Raw genomic sequence first — 22,136 nt, 5'->3', positions numbered from 1 at the left:
GCCGACCTTTGATCAACGCGGTGGATAAGTAATTGACCCCTCGCTGGCTACCGTTCGGCATGATTCATTCATTATTAAGAGGGATTGGGTAAAACAAAAGTTAAACAAAAACAAGATTAACGTTCCCTCGAAAAATTTTGATACATTTTATTTACTTTAAATTATATTTTGTGATTACAGTAGAATTTAAAGATATGTAAAATATGGCAAACTATTTGTTGTATAAATATGAGCTTCCTTTTTAAAATAAAACACCCCCGCTTAATATTTTGGAATAAACTGGAAAAGATACCTCGTGTAAGTGGCTGTTTTATGATTATTAATTCCCGAACAAAGTTTTCTTTAAGTGATGCTTAATTACCGTATATCCAAATAAAATGTACATCTAGTGTCTTATAATAAACTTTTATATCTAGTCTATATCTAATATATAATTGTGTCATACTTCCAAACAACCTTTTGAAATAGACAAGTTTACTTATTATTTTATTTTGCTAACTGTTTAAAAACAGTCGTCTGTTGAAAGCAAACCAACGATTTACTATCACTCAGTACCATAGCATGCATTAATGGACAATTACAGTAAACCAGCGAAGCGTTCGAGCCCCTGAAAAAAGGGAACATTGTAAAGCCCCTGGTACCCGGTAAATATAATTGCGTGCGTGGAAGCTTCGGCAAGAGAAAGAGGGTAAAATTGATCTTTTACGTCTTTTATTTTGAAAGTTAAACACAAAAAGTTATTTTTCTTAAGATGCTATGTTTGACAAAAGTTAAGTGATATGGGTTGATGTTTTTTTGTGACTATTATGGAAGGAAATCCTTGAGTATTTAGTGGTTTAGCTTTCGCAAGTGCAAAGTCGACTTGTCTTTGTCACAGGTCGACTCGTCCAATCGATGGTGGGAGTCGGTGTCGACTTGTCTCGCTATAGTGGGTTTTGCGTGCATTGCAAGAAGCGTGTCTATATTATAATATTATAATTAGGGAATAACAGTGCGAGTACCCGGTCTTCACTGCGCGGTAATGACCGGGTTGGTGGCTGGCGCTGTTAACGGACCGAGCCGGAGGCGAGGTCCGTTAACAGCGCCAGCCACCAACCAAGGTCATTACCACGCAGTGAAGATTGGGTACGAACACTGTTATTCCCTTTAATAAATACCTTTTTTAGCGAATTCAACGGCTAAAATTGTCCAAATTTTGTGACTTTTCTCTCGGCGGTACTTCCAGACATGTTCAGACTTCAGTGGCCATATTTGAGCTTTTGATGGTTCCCATCTCTTTAGTGCGTTAATCACATTACTGATCTTTGAGACCAGTGACTCTTTTAAATAATGATCTGTTCAGCGCCTTCACTGGGGTCAAAGGAGGCAAATGATTGGACGATAGCTGTTCCTTGTGCATTCAAACGCGCGCATGAGCTCGGCGTCAGTTTATACGCGCGCACATGTTACAGGCGCGCACTCAAAATTGATACATTTTCAGCGCGCGTACGCCTAATTGCGCGAAGTTGCAATGAAACTAACAGGGATATAAATAAGCGTGCGATAACAGTGCAACGCGCAAGGTTTACACAATGTTTGCTGATTTAGTGGCCACTTTTTCGCTATTTTCCAAAGCCGGTCGCTATACCACCGTTAACACTCTCACACGTGACCGGGTTTTGACCAATCAGAGACTTGAAATTGGCCAAGGTATTTATTAATGCTTGTTGTTTGTACCCCAAAAAATCCTGATTTGCTGCATTTGCTATTTTGGATGTATTCATTTTTCAATGTTTTTCCTTTCGGATAACTTTCCGTATGGCGCCACCACTTTTTCACTCATTTTTAACAAAAAGGGATATGTCATTGTCATTGCGGTATCATTGAGTATTAAGGCCATGAGAATGAAAGTTTTAGATTTGCATCCAGGCATTTTTGAAATGACGTGGGGCTTTTTTTCATTTTTCATTATTCATTATTTTGCACACGAAGATGCACAATCTTCAAATTGCGCAAACTGGAGCTCGAAACACAAATTTGCCTATTCTGCATAGCGCAAATTAACAATTGCGCAGAATGTTTTTGCGCAAATTTGTTGATTGCGCTCGACAGATGAACGACAGCAGAGCAGATGCGTGTTTTACTGGAAATAAAACGATCGGGATCGCAATCACGATCACGGCGGAATGTCTGCCTGCAGCCTTGTACAGTACTACTAGTAAAATGCGTAAATATAAACTTTTACCCTTGTTCGATGATTTGAACTTGAACATTTGTGATGCAGAGTCTTTTTTGTGAAAATAATGAAATTTTTCGGCGGTAGCTTTCAGAGCATGTGGGCGGTGGACGCAAATCTATCATTTTCATTCTCATGGCCTAAATAAGATACTGTATAGTATATTATTTCAAATCGAATGAAAAAGTGGTGGCGCCTTACTTTCAATTAATATATTTAATTTAATTAAATTTAAAGTTTTTCATTTGTTTAAAGGTTTTCTGTGTAAAAGGGTGTATGTAACTTTTGTAGGACAAAAAACACAATGTCCACAGATTTACACTAAACTTACACAGTTTGAAGATAATGCTAGTAGAAAGCTTCCCTGAAAATATTACGTGCTGAGGTGCTGTAGTTTTTGGGAAATGAGTAAAACAATGTCATGAAAATAATTTTCGTCTCATGAGACGAAAATTATTTTAATAATTTACAAACGCATTTTCATGACATTGTTTTACTCATTTCTCAAAAACTACATCACCTCAGTAAGCAATATTTGAAGGGAAGCTTTCCACTATCATTATCTTCAAACCCTGTAAGTTTAATGTAAATCTATGGACATTTTGAAAAAGTACCCAAATCCTTTAATGTTGATGATGTTTTTTTTGGTTTTTTTTATGGCGCTACCACTTTTCCACCATTTTTTACAAAACATATCAGGGATATCTCATTGTCTTTTAAGGTAAATTAGATTATTTCATATTGTCATATCGAATGAACAAGTGGTGGCGCCATACGGAGTCTTTTCCAGTCGGGCACCAGCCACAAAAATGCAAATTTAATGTAATTTGAGCTGGTACGGTAGGAGTAGCCTGTTTCTGCTTAGCAATACTATTCTGTGCTAAGCACCTTTTTGTGGTTTCACGCTTTATGAAATTTTGCCACGGAAATTGTACCAATCCGAATGTTAGTCTCTGGACCAATAAACAAAAAGCAATATTTTCTGCCTAAAACTTCAATATCTACATTCTTTAACTTCACTCATTTCCTTTCTTGATTTCAGGTACTTCTAACCTCCAACAAATCAGACAATGTCTCATTGGCGAGATCAAGGACCTCTGGACTGCAAATTGTACGTCGGGGATCTTGGATCCGGAGCGGCTAAACACGAACTAGAGAGGGCCTTCGAGAGCTATGGGCCAATCGTCAACGTCTGGGTTGCTCGAAACCCAGCAGGATTTGCCTTCGTTGAGTTCCAAGACCCGAGGGACGCTGAAGATGCTGCGAGAGGGCTCGATGGAAGGTAAACACTGGATATCCAGTCACAAAAACACTGTACTAACATTAAAACCTTACTAACATTGTTCTCTTAAAAGCTGTGTATAGATGATGTGACCTCTGACGTCACTTGAAAACCATAACATGAGTCGCGCGCATACTGCTGGGCAAAACCTGTTTGTTTTGGCAGCCAGCAAGAAAGTGTATGCAATTTTACCATGACTAAGCGTCTTTTTGCCCAGCGACACATGAAATATACAGTGTTTTATCAACAGAGGGCGGTTTGAATGTAAACATAGGTCACATCGTCTATATGAATATCGTCTTTATCACAATATTTTGATACATGTTCAAAACAAACAACTATCCAACATTGATACTGACAATGTCCTCAATACGGTATCAGAACGTTTTTATTGTGAACCGCCCCAGCTTATGGGTCTTGCCCAGTTTCATTTAATAAGTTACTTACAGTTTGGCATGGTCGTTGGTCGTAGGTAATTTTTCTTAAACCCCAATTCTTTTGTTATTAAATTCATTAATTTGTTTACCGAGTTTATAATATTTTTTTTTACATCAACAGAAAGATATGTGGACGTCGTGTCCGAGTAGAGATGGCTAGCGGGAGGAGGCGGAGTTCCCGAGGTGGATATGGAGGGGGGCCACCCCGATCCCGCTACGGTGGTGGTGGTGGTTATGGTGGTGGCGGTGGCGGAAGGTAAAATCTACACAAATAAAAACGCATACAAGTAAACAAGCCCAACCACAAAAAGATGAACTTGCCTTTTAACTAGACAGTGCCCTGTACTTACAAGCACTTGAAATCATTTTCATTTTGTCAAAGACCAGTATTCTCACTTGGAGCGTGGATGCATTTCTTCCTCCATGCTCGGTGTATCCCAACATGAGAATAAAGAAAGTAAAAACACCCTTGTTGCACAACTTTGTGAGCTTTTAAGATGCATAGTATAATGCATCAGGACTGGGATCTATTAATATTTGAGGGAGAAATTAGACATAAAACATGTAGAGTTGCTTTCACAATTGCATAATTTATGGCCACTTCTGCTGGTATTTAAAACCAAGTACATGTAGTTCTGTTGCTTTTCTATTTAGCTAGGCTTTCTAGGTTGTAACTTTTGATATTTTATGTGCCAGAAATAGATCCAAAAGGTTTAGTAGGAATAGCAGCATAGCTCAACAGATATTTTTAGAAAGTATTTGCAATTTGAGTTGGTCGAAGTTCCTGTACTTCATTTTTTTCCCAAAAATATAAAATACTTGTGGCAGTTTGCTAGGCTTTATAGATACATCTGTTAATAGTTTTTTTTTTCAAACGGTTGATTTCTGAGAGCAGACTATAGACCCAATGCACAGCGCGTAGTGCGCATACACGCGCGTCCCCTGTCGAACATTTTGGGGGTCAAAACATGCACAAAAGGATGGTACACGTGTTTACGTACCAATGCGGGAGTAAACACATGTACCATCTTTTTGTGCTTGTTTTGACCCCCAAATTGGCGCGGGTGCAAGTGTGCTGCGCACTGTGCAATGTGTCTTTAGTGGGCATCCACTCACCGATACCCTCCTGTTGTTCTCGTTGCTGGGAACGATGGAAAGGGACCGGTGAATGGGCGCCCTCTATCGTCCCAAAAGTCTCCCGTTGCTTTGTGTTGCTTTTTTGAAAATGTGTTGAAAATGAACAAATATCGTTTTTTATACTAGGCATCTTTAATGATGTTTACATTTTTCAAAACTTATTTTGCACATAAGTTTACAATGTACATTTAAGGCCAAATTTAGCGTTTTATTTCTTAGGCGAGATTTAAAATTTTGTATTTTGTTTTTGTTTTTTTCCTAAACATGGAATTTGATTTAATCCCGCTGACCTCACAGGGAATCGAAAATGAAACAACCTTCTCAACCAATCATCTCCCATTCTCACCGCCATGTGACCATTCTTGTCCAATCAGCGCACTCGGTCAACACTCTTGACCCCTGGTCTCTATACCCTTCATCATCACTCAACAAATCAACCAACAACCAACCAACCAACCAACAACCAACCAACCAACCAACGGGCAGTGTTCCACCCAGCATGCATTGCAGCTGGTTAACGGTCACACCCAATTCAGCGCTCATCAACCGAGGGTTACCATTTGGGCTCCAATTCCCAATTGGGCGCCTGACAAATCCGCACACCAATTAACGGACAACCAACCAACCAAACATCCACCATTTCTACACACCGAAGAAATTGAAGAAATACACCTCTGAAAATCGGTCCGATATTTACAGCGGATTTTCATCGCAGCACTCAATGTTGTCGTCAATTCCTCCAATTTCCTCGCTGCAATTTGCTGGTGGTGGTTAGTGCTTTTGTTTAAACTAAGTCTTGCACCTGAGGCTGCCCTGGTTTGATTTTTTTTGTAGTCCAGGTTTTGGTGACATATGACTAACACAGCAGGTTTGTTATTAGATATACACCGTTCCGTCAAGGCCAGAACCCCCCCTCCCTGAATTTTTTTATTTTTTTATTTTAATCGCAATGTTCAGGTTCAGGTACAAGTCTTTACATCAGGTTCGACATGGCTCAGTGGTTTCTTTCCCATTGCCTTGGACCGCGGTTCAAATCCCACCTCAGACCGGAGCCTTGCATGTGGATTGGGTTTTAAGTCCCTACCAGGGCCCGATGGCTCTGCTTACCGCAGAATTCTGCGCTTACGATCACGATTCCCCGCTTATGTGCAAGTGCCAAATTTCTGCGCTAGCCTTGTAAGCGTAGAATACCTAGTAATGTGGAGCACGCACGCGCAGAAGCCAAAATTTGCCGCTAACCTGTCAAATACGCTCGACGTAAGCACAGAATTCCTTGCTTCTGTAAGCGCAGATTCTGTGCTTACGGTAAGCAGAGCCATGAAATTTGGCCCTGATTGTGTGGGTTTTCTCCCTTTTGGAGTTTTCCTCCCACATCTAAAACTGAACATTTCTTCTTGTTTCCGGTTCATCCTGTTTTTGGCGCTAACTGTGCTGTAGGATGTGTAATCAAATAAACAAAATACAAATTATATCAACAGATGTGTTGGCTGTTACCCTTTACACTACATGCACCATTTGGTTTTACCTGATGGACCAACTTTTCTAGCGCTAATGTACCTCTTTTCATTATGCAAAACTATGCGAAGAAATTTGTTTAATAATAAACATACATGTGTGCAACTTTTGGCTGGGATCCATTTTGTGGACACTTGAGATGCTTCGGTCCACTGAATTCTACATTTACATGTAAGCTCAAACAAAAGTCAATGCAAACTTCACTTACAGTAAAATATACTAACAGTAGTCAAGGGTCAACCAAGCATAAAATGTTAACCCCCCCCCCCCCATCCCCAACTAGACTGGCCGGAACGGTGTTTATGTTCGTTTGTAGTGAAGTACTGTGTGCTTTCTAGAACTTACTGGTCTTCCAGTCAGAGAGAAGCAATGATCGACATAAAAGATTTTGTAACATACATGTATCTTTTTTTCTACAATGAGCTCAGGATTCTGTGTTGTTTTTTTTAAATCCTCACCATCAAGCTGTTGTTTCTGATTTTGTGATCTGAAGTGGAGGTTGGAAGTTTCTGCACTCGTCAAGTAAACTCCCAGGACGCATTGTGTGAACAAAAGCTCCAATAGATGGATTGTACATGACGTCATTGACCACCATCTTTGATGAAATAAGCATGAAAGGCTATCATTGGCCGGGAGTTGTGCGCAGCGCGTACACGCGTGCACTTTTTCATATTTTATCATCAAATATGGCAGTCGATGACGCTATATGTGCAATACATCTATCTATTAACGGCTGTGTCTGAAATAGTGGCCTCAGCAAATGGGGTATGGCAAGACTGCTGGAAAGGCCTTTGTTGTCAGGACAGCCGTAGCCGAATGTGATTGCTCGGCAGTGGCTGTGGCTTGAATGTACTCTTGGTTCCGATATACATGTATGTCATTCCTAGTACGAGACATGCATATAAATCTGTGAAAATTTGGGCTCAATTGGTCATCAAAGTTGCAAGAGTATAGTGGGAGAAAAAAAACCTTTGTGCACAAGTTTGTGTGCTGTTCTTTCAGATGCCTAAAAAAGGCTTTTAATATTTGAGTGAGAAACTACCTCTTTCTCAAAAACTACGATACTTCAGAAGGAAGCCGTTTTTCACAATGTTTTATACTATCGACCGCTTTCCATTGCTCGTTACCAAGTAAGTTTTTATGCCTTACAATTATTTCTAGTAATTACCAATAGTGTCCACTGCCTTTCAATGTCTTTTTCTTTATTGTTTGTTGCCATCACTGATTCAGACACGGTCTAGCGGTTTTCAGAGGACCAATTTACTCATCGATATTAAGACGAGTTCATAAAAGTCATCATGAATTTTACTATTTTGTCATAGATATGGATCTCCGCCACGGAATTATCGATCTCGTAGTCGCAGTCGAGAGAGAAGGCCGTAAGTATCCCCTCAATTCCTCTTGAGCCCTTCTATTGTGTTCAGTGATGAGAAATGTCATCGCCTTATTATCTGATGAAAAAAAAGTTATGATATTTTCTCATAATAAAATGTTTTCTGATCTACTTTGATTCGAAGGACTCCAAAATGGACACTTAAAGTTTTCTAATAAAAAAGCTCGAAAGTGAACGTTTTTTTTTAAACAGACACAAATTTAATTTGAGATTTGAACATTTTCATCTAGAACTGTTATTTGAAACTTTTTAATTTGCATTTTTTTTTTCCTCTAAATACAGTCGCCGTAGTCGCCGGTCACGCTCTAGATCACGTGATCGCTCCCGTAAATCCAGGTCGCGGTCTATTGAACGATCTCACAGCTCACGATCGGGTGGCCACAGATCAAAATCCCATGATCGAAGATCCAGATCTCGTGATCGAAGATCCAGATCAGGTGATCGAAGATCCAGATCAGGTGATCGAAGATCAGGGTCTGGTGATCGCATGTCCAGGTCAGGTGATCGCAGATCCATGTCAGGTGATCGCAGATCACGATCAGGTGACCGCAGATCAAGGTCACCTGACCGCAGATCCAAGTCAGGTGAGCGGAAGTCTAGGTCAGCGGAGCGAAGGTCAGGGTCAAAGGATCATCGGTCGAGGTCGCGATCTGGATCTCATCGTGGACGTTCAAGGTCACACTCGAGGAATAGGTCACGAAGCTGCTCTAAAGATCGCAAAGAGAGGTAGGTTATGAATCGTATTCTGTTGCTGCCATAGTAGCAACACTTCATTAGATGCACAGGTTTGATGCGTTTGTGTGCTTTTATTAACTGAGGTTTGAACAAGTACAGATGGAATTTCATCTTTTAAGGGATTTGGGTACTTTTTCAAAATGTCCATAGATTTACATTAAACCTACAGGGTTGAAGATAATGATAGTGGAAAGCTTCCCTTCCAATATTACTTACTGAGGTGCTGTAGTTTTTCGAGAAATGAGTAAAACAATGTCATGAAAATACATTTGTAAATGATTAAAATAATTTTCGTCTCATGAGAAGAAAATTATTTTCATGACATTGTTTTACTCATTTCCCGTAAACTATAGCACCTCAGCACGTAATATTTTCAGGGAAGCTTTCTACTATAATTATCTTCAAACTGTGTAAGTTTAGTGTAAATCTGTGGACATTGTGTTCTTTGTCCTACAAACGTTACATAGACCCTTTAAACATGTTAAAAGGTCAAGGACATTTCCATTTTCCAAAGGGCATATTTAACAATAGATATTGTGTGCAACATGCATGCATGTTGCTCAATACCAACAAATTAGCCAATACATTTATAGGCCGGGTCACACAGGCCCCGATAAAACGAGAATGATAAAAATGGACACGCTGTGCGAAGCTGTTTTGTCAACTTCGAAAATTGTCACATGCGCGCATGCAGGGTTGCGTATATAGGGCAGTGCGCCCTCTTGTTCTTATATATAACTATATGAGTTAACCCAAACCCTCTTTATGAACTTTATAAACATGTTGTTTTTTGTTGCAACTTGCATTGTGTACTGCATTCACTGTTTGTTAATGGTCTTTTCCTCAAACACTGATCTGGCTGATTTAAGGAGCGTCTTAAAGGTCCACATAAGACACATTTTGCAAACATTTGTTTATGCAAGATTCATAATGAATGTATAATGCATATTGAAACTGCTAGTCTGTTCTCAAGAAGTTACATGTATCTGCCGTCGATTTCACAAAACTCTTCCTAACTTAAGACTAATCTTCGGACTTAGGACGAGTCCCAACCCTGCACTGTAGCATGCAGACCTTAAGATTAATCCCAAGTTAGGACGAGTTACTCGTCCTAACTCGAGATAAGATGAGTCCTAACTCTTTGTGAAATCGACGGCTGGCTGGTTAGACTTTGTACTCTAGTTATTAAGCCTTGTTCAATGGAGAAGCGCGGTTTGCTCCTTGTAATTCTTGTATGTGTATCAACTCCCTTTGTTGTTTATAGGTTTCTTCAAAAGCTTTATTGATTAAGCTTTGTTTTCTCATCGGATTCTATTAATGCCTTACTTGAACAATAGTTGCCTTTACTTTGTATTATTGTTTTAATTATAGTTTCCTCTTAGTTGTCATTATTATTGTAATATTATTTTTAATATTATTGGGGTTTTTTTGTGGGGTTACTCTAATGCCAATTATTATATAGGATGATATATTTTTGTACATATCTTGTAAGGTCTGAATTCATCTTTCATATTTTCAACAAAGCTCCGACTTATAATATTTTCAATAAAGCTGCGACTTATAATTATTGTAATAGTTGTTGATTTTATTTTCTTACAAGTCAAAATATTTGTACATTTTTATTTACAGATCGTCGCGATCTCGAAGTCCCAAATGTGCCTCACCTTCAGCGGATCCTCATCAGAGCGACAATGAGCATCATGAAAACACTGATCACCATGACAACAACGATCACAATGACAGCAACGACAACAAACTCCCCGAAGAAAACCAGGGGCAGATTGAGGGTGATTTTCCAATGGATAGCCCCCCTGAGCAAGAGGTTGAACAAACTGAAGTGCCTGAGCAGGTAGCAGAATAGAGCCCAGGGTTGCAACCTCATTCCCATGAGCAGCACACTGTATTATCATCGCACCCTTGAACGTTATTTCAAGGGCCCTGCAAAATTGCACAACCATGGGAATAAAGTTGTCTGTTGGATACTATGTGCAAGTGCAAAAATATAACTCGACTCCAAAATTTAATATTCATTGATTTTGTTGTCCGTTGTACAACTCGCCTACTTGTGGACAACCTGTTGTTTAAATTGAAAACAGCAGTTTCATGCTAGATACAACGATTACGCACTGACAACAAACTAATAAATTAAGGCAGTGGAAACAAAGAGTAAAGTTGTTTCAAGTTTTTCTCTACTTAAAGCCATTGGACCCTTTCGGTACAGAAAAAAAAAAAAAAGTTCACAGATTTACAAATAATTTACAGGGTTTACAGAAGGTAATGGTGAAAGACTTCTCTTGAAATATTAGTCCATGAAATGCTTTACTTTTTGAGAAAACGGTAAAACAATATAAATTCTCGTTAACGAGAATTACGGATTTGTTATAAACACATATCATGACACGGCGAAACGCGCGAAAACAGGAGTGGGTTTTCCCGTTATTTTCTCCCGACTCCGATGTCCGATTGAGCCTAAATTTCCACAGGATTGTTATTTTATTTATAAGTTGTGATACACGAAGTGTGGGACTTATACAATACTGTTTACCGAAAGTGTATAATGGCTTTAAGTGTAGATAAAGATTTTTTTTGTGTTAGGTTTGTTTGTTTGTTTTTTCTCCCCTGTGATTATGTACCCTGTAAGGTTTGTCGAGCTAATTTTCAACCATCCACTAATGTTAATCTTTTGCTCATGAAGTAGCGCTTCTTCAGCAATAATAATAACAGTAAACATTTCTATGGCGCTCTACAATGAAGAAGAAAAACAAAATAACATAGGTAGAAAACATAGCAAAAGAAAACTACACTAGTCGCACTCGGTGGCCTGGCGGTTATGAGCACCGGATTCAAGCTCTGGTGTTTGATTAGCAGAGTGTGGGTTTGAATCCCGGTCGTGACACTTGCTCCGTAAAGTTGGGGAGGTAGTGCTTTCTACCAGCCAGGCTTCTGATTGATGATACCCAAGCCTACATCTGTATGGACTGTTAAGGGGGTAACCCTGTTTCAGCCCTTGGAGTAGGTGGCAACGACCCCTGGAAGAACAACAAAATGTAGCCCACACCCTGAAGTGGCCTTCAGGCCTTGTTTGTCTGGCGAATTTCCTTTAAAAAAAAAATATATAGCTCCCCCATATTTGCTTGGAACAGTAGGAATAATTGGATAGGTTAAGAATTCCGGAGGGTGAATCTTAGACCGGTCAGTTGGATCACTTGATCGCTCGGAATGCCGACTCTTATCAATCGATACTCTACAGTTAACGTCTCTTTGCGCAAAGTCTATGCGTGACTTTTAAGATGCTCTCTAGAGCAAAGTAGATGTGAAACCAAAGTGTTTGATTTTTTTAAACTTATTAAACTATTTTGTTAGTTAAACACTTTAAAAGTGTTGTTCTTTTGATTATCATCGTATTTTTATTTGTCTGTATTAAATAGTTTTTAGGAGACGTGTCTTGGACGAGACAGAGCAATAGAAATTGTAAACAAAACTAAAAAATGTATGAAGCTGTGAATCTATCTCCTTTATTCTGGAAGCAAAATGGCACACTTGTTTTGCTAATCAGTGTTAGTTTTGTTGCTGTTGTTTTTGGTAACCCCTACCTGGGCCCAATTTCATAGAGCTGCTTTAAGTACAAATAGTAGCTAAGCATAACAAATCAACACTTACTAGAATAAGGTTACCAGCCAAACTACGATGTCACAATCACAAGTTGTGACTGGTATCCTGCTCATTTCTGCTAATAGTAGATAATTGTTAAGCAATACTTTATGCTTAAGCAGCTCTATGAAATTTGGCCCAGAGGTTGTGCATGGTGTTTTTAAAAATATAAATAAGCAACGAGAGGGGAATGTTCCATTACTTTTTTTCACCCCCTTATAGTCACTTGCATGCAGGTCTCCTGTCTGCCTTTTTTTTTTTTTTTTTTTTTTTGGGGGGGGGGGGTCAAAGCATGCACAAAAGGACGGCACTCGTGTTAACATGTGCATTGGTGCATTAAACACGTGTACCATTTCTATGTGCACATTTTTACCACCCAAAAGGCGGACAGGAGATGCGCGTATGCACGTTGTGCAGTGGCCCATTGCGATAGCTGCCATTCTTGATGAAGTGTGTACACAAAAAGGCTATCATTGATTGAAAGTAATGCGCAGCGGTAAGCCCGGTTCATACTTCCTGCGAATGCAAACCGACATCTCGGCTGTGTTTGCAGCGAAGCTCTTGTGCTCACGGCAGCCCTGTGACATCGAAATTTGATTCGGGCTTTAGTCTCTACATTTCCCTGTATAGTATTTTTTGAGAGAACCGATTAGGAAGGAGAGTGCATCAATAGTAATTAAGGTTAATAGTATTTGTTTCTTATAAACTGTAAGGATTGCAATAGATCTATCTCTTTTAAAGAACCAGTGATGTTTCATGATCGTTGTTTATATTTAATTATTGACAATCATTCCATTTTTTTGGCAAGGAAAACACTTAAAGGCAGTGGACACTATTGGTAATTACTCAAAATAATTATTAGCACAAAACCTTACTTGGTAACGAGTAATGGGGAGAGGTTGATAGTATAAAACATTGTGAGAAACTGCTCCCTCTGAAGTGACGTAGTTTTCGAGAAAGATGTAATTTTCCACGAATTCGATTTTGAGACCTCGGATTTAGAATTTGAGATCTCGAAATCAAGCATCTGAAAGCGCACAACTCCCTGTGACAAGGGTGTTTGTTCTTTCATTATTATCTCGCAACTTCGACGACCGATTGAGCTCAAAGGTTTGTTATTTTATGTATAATGTTGAGATACACCAAGTGAAAAGACTGGTCTTTGACTACCAATAGTGTCCACTGTCTTTACGAAGATTGTTTGTTTCAAGTTAAATAACTCAAAGTAATTTGTGTTTATTCGTCGAGTAGCTCAAAGTACAGTGTATGGAGGAAGTAAAAATTATCAGTGGATTAAAATGCATCTTGTTAAAGGCACTGGACACTTGGTTATTCTCAAAATAATTGTTAGCATAACAACTTACTTTGTAACGAGCAATGGAGAGTTGTTGATAGTACAAAACATTGTCAGAAACAGCTACCTCTGAAGTAATGTAGGTTTTGAGAAAGAAGTAGTTTCTCACTGACAAATTGAGTTGAAATTTTCACAGGTTTGTTATTTTATGAGATACACAAAGTGAGATGAATGTTCTTTGGCAATTACCAAAGGTGTCCATGGACCCCCATATGGACACCTTTGGTAAGTGCCAAAGACCAGTATTCTCACCTTGTGTATCATCCCATGCATACAACAATAAATCTGTGAAACTTTAGACTTCATCGGTTACGAAGTTGCAAGAGAATAATGAAAGAAAAAACACCCTTAATGCACAATTTTTTTTTGTGTTTTCAAATGCATAACAAAAGGTCTTCCGGCCTGAAGTTTTTTTAAATTTCAGTGAGAAATTACCTCTTTCTCAAAAACTATGTTTACTTCAGAGGGAGCTGTTTCTCACAATGTTTTATAATACCATTGCTTGTTATTAAGTAGTTTTTTATGCTTCCAAATATTTTGAGTGAATATCCAATAGTGTCCATTTCCTTTAGTGATTATATTTCCTCTATGATATTTTACTCTTCGCCCTTGTATAAAAAAGGAAATAAGAAGTCTGTTTGATGAATTAAAATAATCAGTGCCATCACAAAACCTGTTCAGCGGTAGTGTTTGTTTTCGAAAAATTGAATTTGATACAAGCTTTACTTTGTGTACACCTATATGAAGCTGTGGAATCATGGCCTAATTTCATAGACCTGTTAGCTAGCTAAGCACAAGAAAATAATGCATAGCCGGAAAAAGGTTACCAGCAAACTACCATATCACAAGTACTTCTCGAAGTCGTGGAGGAACACCAGCTTCTAGCCGCCAACACACTGTTCCAGAAAAGGATGGAGGCAGTAATGTGGACATGGAGATCACCCCAAAACCCGACTCAACAACTGGACTATGTACTTGTACGTAGGAAGTGGAGGAACAGTGTCACCAACTGTGAAGCCTACAGCTCTTCCGGGTCCATGTACTCAGATGGCTTGAGAGCACCAAAGAAACGGGAAGCTGGGAAGCCCAAGTATGAGTGGGGGCGAGCTAGAAGTAAACAAGGAGCTACAGACTCGCTATGCCGTTGAAGTCAAGAACAGGTTCCAGGTGCAACAGAGTTCCGAAGACGATCTCTACAAGCACTTACTTTGTGTCTGCGAACCACGATGCTGCAAAAGCATGTCTGGAGCAAGTCAAGAGAAAGAAGTAGAGCTGCAACGACCCAAGAGTTCACGCTGCAAGGCAGAGGGTGCTTGAGGCAAATCATGCATATAAAAGGGAGAGAGAGATTCTCAGTTCCTTCGGGATAAGTACAAGCTGGAGAAGCAGGAGCTATACAGCTTCTACGTCACTATCGAGAGAGAGGAGCTGGAGCAGAAGATAGCAGGGGTCGAGAACGCGCATGAAGCCCAGCAGCATGCAAGTAGTTGGAAGCTGATTAATGAAATCTCTGGCAGATGTGGATCCCAAGCTTCCCAGATCAAGGCCCACAGCGCAGAGGAGTGGCATGCACACTTTAAGAAGCTGCTAGGGAACCCTCCCGAGATAGTGGATGAGGACGCACAAGTAGCCCAAGTGTTCAGCAACCTGCCCATTCTTGATAGTCCCTTCTCATTAAAGGAGTACCAGAAGGCAAAGACAAACATCAAGACGGGGAAAAGTTGTGGTGAGGACGGTATATAACACCCGAGCTGCTCAAGTTTGTCCCACTAGACAACACAGTTCTGGCACTTATTAACAAAGCCTGCGAGTTGGGAGAGCTACCTGAGGAGTGGGTTTACTCTAAACATCATACCAGTACCCAAATCTGGTGACCTCTCTTCACCAGATAATTACCGGAGACCAGTCTTCCTCTCTCGTCATGAAGACATACAACCGTATGATTCTGAATCGCAAGGATCAAGACAGGTATTTTCAGGCTAGTGAACAGGAGCCATGACCGAAGTTGTCCCCGTTCAGCACCAATTTGCAGCACTACAAGAAGTGAAACTGAAACTTACATACTCTAAACCAAAACATGGGGACCGAAAGTTAGTTTTGCTCCCCAGCCACGAACACACCAGAACGCTTAGCAATACGTGCTGTGTTTAAAGGAACACGTTGCCTTGGATCGGACGAGTTGGTAAAAACAAAAGCGTTTGTAACCGTTTTTTATAAAATGCATATGGTTGGAAAGATGTTTTAAAAGTAGAATACAATGATCCACACAAGTTTGCCTCGAAATTGCGTGGTTTTCCTTCTACTGTGCGAACTAACATGGTCGGCCATTTATGGGGGTCAAAATTTTGACCCCCATAAATGGCCGACGTGTTAGTCGACGAGGTAGAAGGAAAACCACGCAATTTCGAAGCATGTTTGTGTGGATCATTATATTCTACTTTTACAACATCTTTCTAACCATATGCATTTTGTAAAAAACGGTTACAAACGCTTTTGTTTTTACCAACTCGTCCGATCCAAGGCAACGTGTTCCTTTAAGTCAATGGTCAAACTAACAGTGATAAACAGTGATTTTTGGGGTTGAACAAAGAATTGACTAGAGTGGGATTCGAATCGACGACCTCCGGATTAACGTGCCGGCGCTCTACCAACTGAGCTATCTAGCCCTATATTGGCGGTGTCCCTATTTTTTCAATATCTTTGTTCCGGGGTGCCAGTCAGAAGCCATACAACCGTAAACAGTAATACAAACAAATTAAACCGTTTTCTTTTTCATTGTCACCATTTTTATTTATTTGGCTACTGAGACGATGTAAAGTACAGCTTAGAAAACTCAACAAAGTTTTTTTCAAAGATTCAGTTCACTTTGATTTTACGGTACGTCGAACACTCAAAGTTGTGAAATCTTTTGAACCTCATGGTCTAGGTAGGTAGGCCCTACACTCAATTTTTGAACAGAATAAAGGTGAGACGCTGCCGAAGAAAATGTCTTATAGGTATGTTAAAGACAGTGGACACTATTGGTAAAATGTCAAAGACTAGCCTTCACAGTTGGTGTATCTCAACATATGCATAAAATAACAATCCTGTGAAAAATTGAGCTCAATCGGTCATCGAAGTTGCGAGATAATAATGAAAGAAAAAACACCCTTGTCACATGAAGTTGTGTGCGTTTAGATGGTTGATTTCGAGACCTCAAGTTCTAAATCTGAGGTCTCAAAATCAAATTCGTGGAAAATTACTTCTTTCTCGAAAACTATGGCACTTCAGAGGGAGATGTTTCTCACAATGTTTTATACCATCAACCTCTCCCTATTACTCGTCACAAAGAACAGTTTTATGCCAATAATTATTTTGAGTAATTACCAATAGTGTCCACTGCCTTTAAGGATGTGTCTTTCAAACTTTTAAAATCAACTCGAGTGTTCTACAATCTAACTACCACCTTTTAGTTATGAGTATTGTTCATAATAATCAACTGAATATGTGGTGCCAATAAAAATCAATTCAAACCCTCCTCTGGTGAGATGAGAACTTTTCTGAATTTTTTTCTTAGAATCTGCGTCAGTAAGTTGACCCATTTCAGGGTCACTTTGACACAAACTGCGGGTCATGCTGACCCGAATATGACCTAAACTAACCCGAATTTCACTACTATGTGCAGAGGAGGGTTTTAAAAAGGTAACACAATCATGGAATAATGAATCATTAATAATAACAAACCATAAGGTCACCATTGCTTAGTTTAATTACTTAATCGAGATACAATAATAGTTGTAAGCAAAATCTTGTCCAAAGTATACACGTTTAGAGTTAATTATCACTAGATCAAGATCCAGGGTTTGTTTGATTTTTCACTTATTTTAAACTATAAGATGGTGTAAATAACACACTCCTTTTAAAACTGTGTTTAGTTATGTTGTACTCACTTTTTTAACGTGTTGTAATTAATGTGTTTTATCATTATTTTGACATACAAACACACGCAAGAATCTGAGCGTGTTTTAGGTTATGTCAACAAGAAGGTACAAAACTAGCTTATAGAAATGTACACTGTTTTTAGAGTGTAGTGTACTGTAAGCCTATGTTATTTCAAACGGCATGCGTCATAGTTATTTTTAGGGGGAAAAAACACCGTTTTTGGTGGATTCTTTTTAGATGTCGAGGCATCCAAGGTTCAAGTGCGCAACGTCCAGAAACGCGACCCTGCCATAAATACCGAAGCATGCATGGTAGTCGTTACCATTTATGACGATGTCTGAAAGTTGCAGACACACGGTCAGGAAAGTCGCAACACCCACGCACAAAGACGGCGGATTACGAGCTAGAGTAAAACAAAATGAGAAAACAAAATAAATAATAATAATTGTAATGAAGACTTAAAGACACTGGACACTATTGGTAATTGTCAAGACCATGTCATCTCATACATATGCATAAAATAACACAACTTGTGAAAATTAGAGCTCAATTGGTTGTCGAAGATGCGAGATATAAATGAATGAAAAACACCCTTTCACACGAAGTTGTTTGCTTGCTTTCGAGACCTCAAAGTCTAATATTATGAGGTTTCGAAATCAAACTCGTGGAAACTTCGTTACTTCAGAGGGAGCCGTTTCTCACAATGTGTATACTATCAACATCTCTTCAGTGCGCACATATCCACCCTGCTTGGTGTTCAATCTGCACCCTGCTGGGAGTTCAGGGTTTAAAACACTGGGAGACTTTGTAACGCTAGTTGGCAGCAGACATTACCAGATAAAATTAATTTCTGTCCGCGCGCTGTAGGCGTTGGAAGGAGGTGTATGCTGGTTTAGATAGCGCCCACCAGGGCCCGATTTCATACCGCTGCTTATAGCGGCCGATTTATGCTTACTGCACGATTTCCATTTCATAGCGCTGCTAACCGTAAGCAAACGAAAAGATCTTAGGGGAGTTAGAAAGATATTTTAGGCAGAGTTAAAAGGAAAGATGTTCTAAAAGCTAAAAGGATATATTATAAGTTGAGCTAGAAGGATAGATGCCAGATTTGATACTTGTGAAGGGTCAATACTGGGGCAAACAAGACAAGATTCTTGGCTTACCTGACACTTCTTGGTCGATGACTGTGTCCCCATTGATTACCAGGGTGATGTAAACGCCGTAGTTCTCCGGGATGTAGTCAACAGTTAGCACAGCTGGAAAAAGATAAAGAAAAAAAATCACAGAAAATATAAATATTACTACAGGTGAACTTAGTTTTTAACCCTGCGTTTCGGTAATGCAGACCGAAACACGCTGCAATAGGTGTACACACACAGATTGGGGACTATATGCCGCAAAAAGGACTCTGAGCATGCCCAACACCTTTGAGATGGTCAAGAGATAGTAAAAAAAAAATCCCAAATACTGCGCTTGTATCCAAAATATGTATGTAAGTGTAAACAAAAAACAAGGCCTAGTCCCCACACTCAGGCATTGGTCAATGCAAATCCACGGGGAAATCCCCATAGCTTGGACCAGTGCCAGTTGATAAGCTAGGCCACTCAAACTCTTTATTGTGTTTCTCAATCTTATAATAGAAGTGACCCGGATTTGGGTCCCAGGGGGCCAGACCCATTTCTGGGTCAGTTTGACCTGGAGGACTCCGAGTCAAAATCCCCGCTTTTAACAAAATTGCTGGTCACAATGGCACGGATTCCGGGTCACATTGACACGGATCCCGGGTCAAATAGACCCAGAAATGGGTCTGGCCCCCTGGGACCCAAATCCGGATCACTTCTGACCGGGAGTTTTTAGAATGTGCACTGCACAAAAAGTCATTCTTGTAGCAAATGGTCTGTACCATTAAGAATAAATAAAGTTAAAACACCCCATCAGACTATTTATTACCGTCGACTTTGACAACCGTTTTCCAAATTTTTACGTCGATTGGAACGGAGATACCGCCACTGCAGGTCCCGACATCTCCTGTCACTGAACATTCTCCGTAACCAGTCACTTGACGATTATCTGGGTTTGCAGAATAAAAATAATTAAAAGAAAATTATTAAAATAAGAACATTACACAACAATTGCGTGCAGTGTATTAAAGACACTGGACACTATTGGTAATTGCCAAAGACCAGTCTTCTCACTTGGCGTATATCTCAACATAATTACGCATAAAATAACAAACCTGTAAAAAAACCTGTTTTCTAAATATGAGGTCTCGAAATCAAATTCGTGGAAAATTACTCCACTTCAGAGGGAGCCGTTTTTCAAAATGCGTTTATACCATCAACCTCTCCCCATTACTGGTTACCAAGTAAGTTGTTATGCTAATAGTTATTTTGAGTAATAACCAATAGTGTTCACTGCCTTTAAGCACTTTATTTTATCCACCACAAAACAGACAAATCATCTGGGTTACAAGAAAACATCGAGGCAACACAAAAAGGAATAAAACGCTCACTGAGCGATAAAATTCCAGAGGCGAAATTAGATTACATTACATTAATACAGATTACATTATCATATAATGCAGATATTTAACTACACAACATTAGACAATAAAACAACATCACAGATCAAATACAGATGAGATCAGCAGAGGAAAATAACACGATGACTAGAGCAAGCTAGTCGAAACGTTGAGACCAATTCAGAACTGACTCCGCGGCAGGACAGTTAATTACGATCCTATAAGCTAAAGTAGTATTTTCTATACCATCCGCCCTGGTAATAGTTAAAAAGCAGGACAGTTCTTTTCGGAACTGAGAAGTCTCCCGAACCTCCGATTATCTACTCCGCGGCAGTAGAATAAAGCAAGACAGTTCCCTAAAAACAACTCTACCTGGCAAGTAGATACACACATGGTGTTACCGCAAATCAAATATACATTGATACCTCACCATGCAATGCCTCAAATCCTATATACATTTACCTAAGTAATATATAAATTAAATCAATTATAAGTTTGGATTTGCAGTAGATTTAAAGGATCACTTAAAGACAGAAAGAAAGACATCAAAGGCGCCATGCACTTACACAAAGGAGCGTCCGAGCTCAGACCGTACATGTAGTTGGCCTTCTGTGCAACCGTCATCATCTTCAAGAAGAATTCCTCTTCCTCTGCAGTCATCTCTAAGCTCTCGACATCTTGGATCTACAAACAATCAAAGTCACCATCAACCATTACAAGAAAAGAGAAACATTTAAGAAGAATAATCAGTTTAATCGTTGGGATTAAACCACTAGCTGAAAACCTCTTCACTACACATTGATTCCCTTATACAGAAATACGTTTGGTAACCATCACTCTTAAAAGCAATGGACACTATTGGTAATAACTCAAAATAATTGTTACCATAAAAACTTACTTGGTATGAGAAATAGAGAGCTGTTGATAGTATAAAACAATGTGAGGAACGACTCCCTCTAAAGTAACGTAGTTTTTGAAAAAAGCTAATTTCTCACTTAAATAATATATTAATTGAATTCGAGATTGTGCAATCCATTATATTATTATGCCTTCCAGAGTCGACATGGCCGCGGAGAAGCGTCGGTAGTATCTCAAAAACACTGTACCAGCTTTTGAAAATACTTGTTGTCACAGGTGGGTTTGATTGAGGCTAAATTTGTACGATTTTAGCAATCAAATAGTTCAAAAACCAAAGGAAGATTATGAACACCGAGTAGGATGGGGCGAAATAATATGGCACATGTCTGAAACAATATTATAGGCCCTAAATAAAATGAAAACAAAATGACAAACCTGTACGGACTTGGCAGTCACAGCGACGGCACACATGCCCAGCACGAAGGCAAACTTCAAGAACCCACTCATCATGATGGGATAAGAATCTTCTGAATCGAAGGTAGAACTCAAAAACTGATTTCAAAAACCACTTTCTTGGCTAAATTGGTTTATGATTTGTCAGTGTGAACGGCGCCCTTTATAAAGGCTTCATGTTTCGAGTGTGAGGGTATGGGTTTGCTTGGTATCTTCGTGGTCTGTTTGCTTTGTTCTTGTTTTGTTGTTGTTTTGTTTTTCTTTCTTGTTCATTTATATTTATTCTATTTAATTATACTTATTTAGAAATGCAAGGAGTGAAAATATAACCCGCATTTTTCGAATGTGTCCTGGATTGGCCGGATCTGATCTTGAAAGTAAGGACATCTGGTTACCCGCAATTTCTTATTTATTGTTTATCTACCCCAAGACGCCGTACAAAGCAAACCTTGGGTGCACGTCTATAAATTTTTGGAGCAACATCATGAAACTGAAGGTTTGTTTGCAACGACACTTTTTGTTTTATGGACCGGGGCCATATTTCATGAAGGGTTTATGTACTTTTAGTAGGACAGAAAACACAATGTCCACAGATTTACATTTAAAACGTACACATATTGAAGATAATGATAGTAGAAAGCTTCTCTGAAAATATTACCTGCTG

General features: G+C 39.3%; 2 protein-coding genes across 2 annotated transcripts; one reads left to right on the top strand and one right to left on the bottom strand.

Annotated features, from left to right (window-relative positions):
• Positions 1-604: 604 nt before the first annotated feature.
• LOC139953888 (uncharacterized) lies at positions 605-12,600 on the top strand. Its single transcript, XM_071953488.1, has 6 exons — positions 605-688; positions 3,258-3,497; positions 4,056-4,190; positions 7,909-7,965; positions 8,262-8,705; positions 10,344-12,600. The coding sequence occupies exons 2-6, from the start codon at positions 3,286-3,288 to the stop codon at positions 10,573-10,575; spliced, it is 1,080 nt and encodes a 359-aa protein (XP_071809589.1). The 5' UTR covers positions 605-688; positions 3,258-3,285; the 3' UTR covers positions 10,576-12,600.
• Positions 12,601-16,521: 3,921 nt separating this feature from the next.
• LOC139953860 (uncharacterized) lies at positions 16,522-21,585 on the bottom strand. Its single transcript, XM_071953444.1, has 5 exons — positions 21,455-21,585; positions 20,728-20,845; positions 19,591-19,710; positions 18,804-18,896; positions 16,522-18,043 (listed from the first exon to the last, which is right to left on the bottom strand). Exons 1-5 carry the CDS (start codon positions 21,527-21,529, stop codon positions 17,874-17,876), a joined length of 576 nt encoding a protein of 191 aa, XP_071809545.1. The 5' UTR covers positions 21,530-21,585; the 3' UTR covers positions 16,522-17,873.
• Positions 21,586-22,136: the final 551 nt, after the last annotated feature.

The sequence above is a fragment of the Asterias amurensis genome, chromosome 22 (assembly GCF_032118995.1).
Source record: "Asterias amurensis chromosome 22, ASM3211899v1".
NCBI lineage: Eukaryota > Metazoa > Echinodermata > Asteroidea > Forcipulatida > Asteriidae > Asterias > Asterias amurensis.
This window is presented reverse-complemented; position numbering and strand designations above follow the sequence as displayed.

Bases quoted from the DNA above. Each gene is read 5' to 3' on its own strand.
- LOC139953860 (XM_071953444.1), bottom strand. From the start codon at position 21,529: ATGATGAGTGGGTTCTTGAAGTTTGCCTTCGTGCTGGGCATGTGTGCC. The intron at 20,846-21,454 runs GTTTGTCATTTT...GATTGTTTGTAG, and splicing joins TGACTGCCAAGTCCGTACAG to ATCCAAGATGTCGAGAGCTT. The intron at 18,897-19,590 runs GTAATAAATAGT...ATCTTTTTCCAG, and splicing joins AACGGTTGTCAAAGTCGACG to CTGTGCTAACTGTTGACTAC.
- LOC139953888 (XM_071953488.1), top strand. From the start codon at position 3,286: ATGTCTCATTGGCGAGATCAAGGACCTCTGGACTGCAAATTGTACGTC. The intron at 3,498-4,055 runs GTAAACACTGGA...TTACATCAACAG, and splicing joins GCGAGAGGGCTCGATGGAAG to AAAGATATGTGGACGTCGTG. The intron at 4,191-7,908 runs GTAAAATCTACA...ATTTTGTCATAG, and splicing joins GGTGGTGGCGGTGGCGGAAG to ATATGGATCTCCGCCACGGA.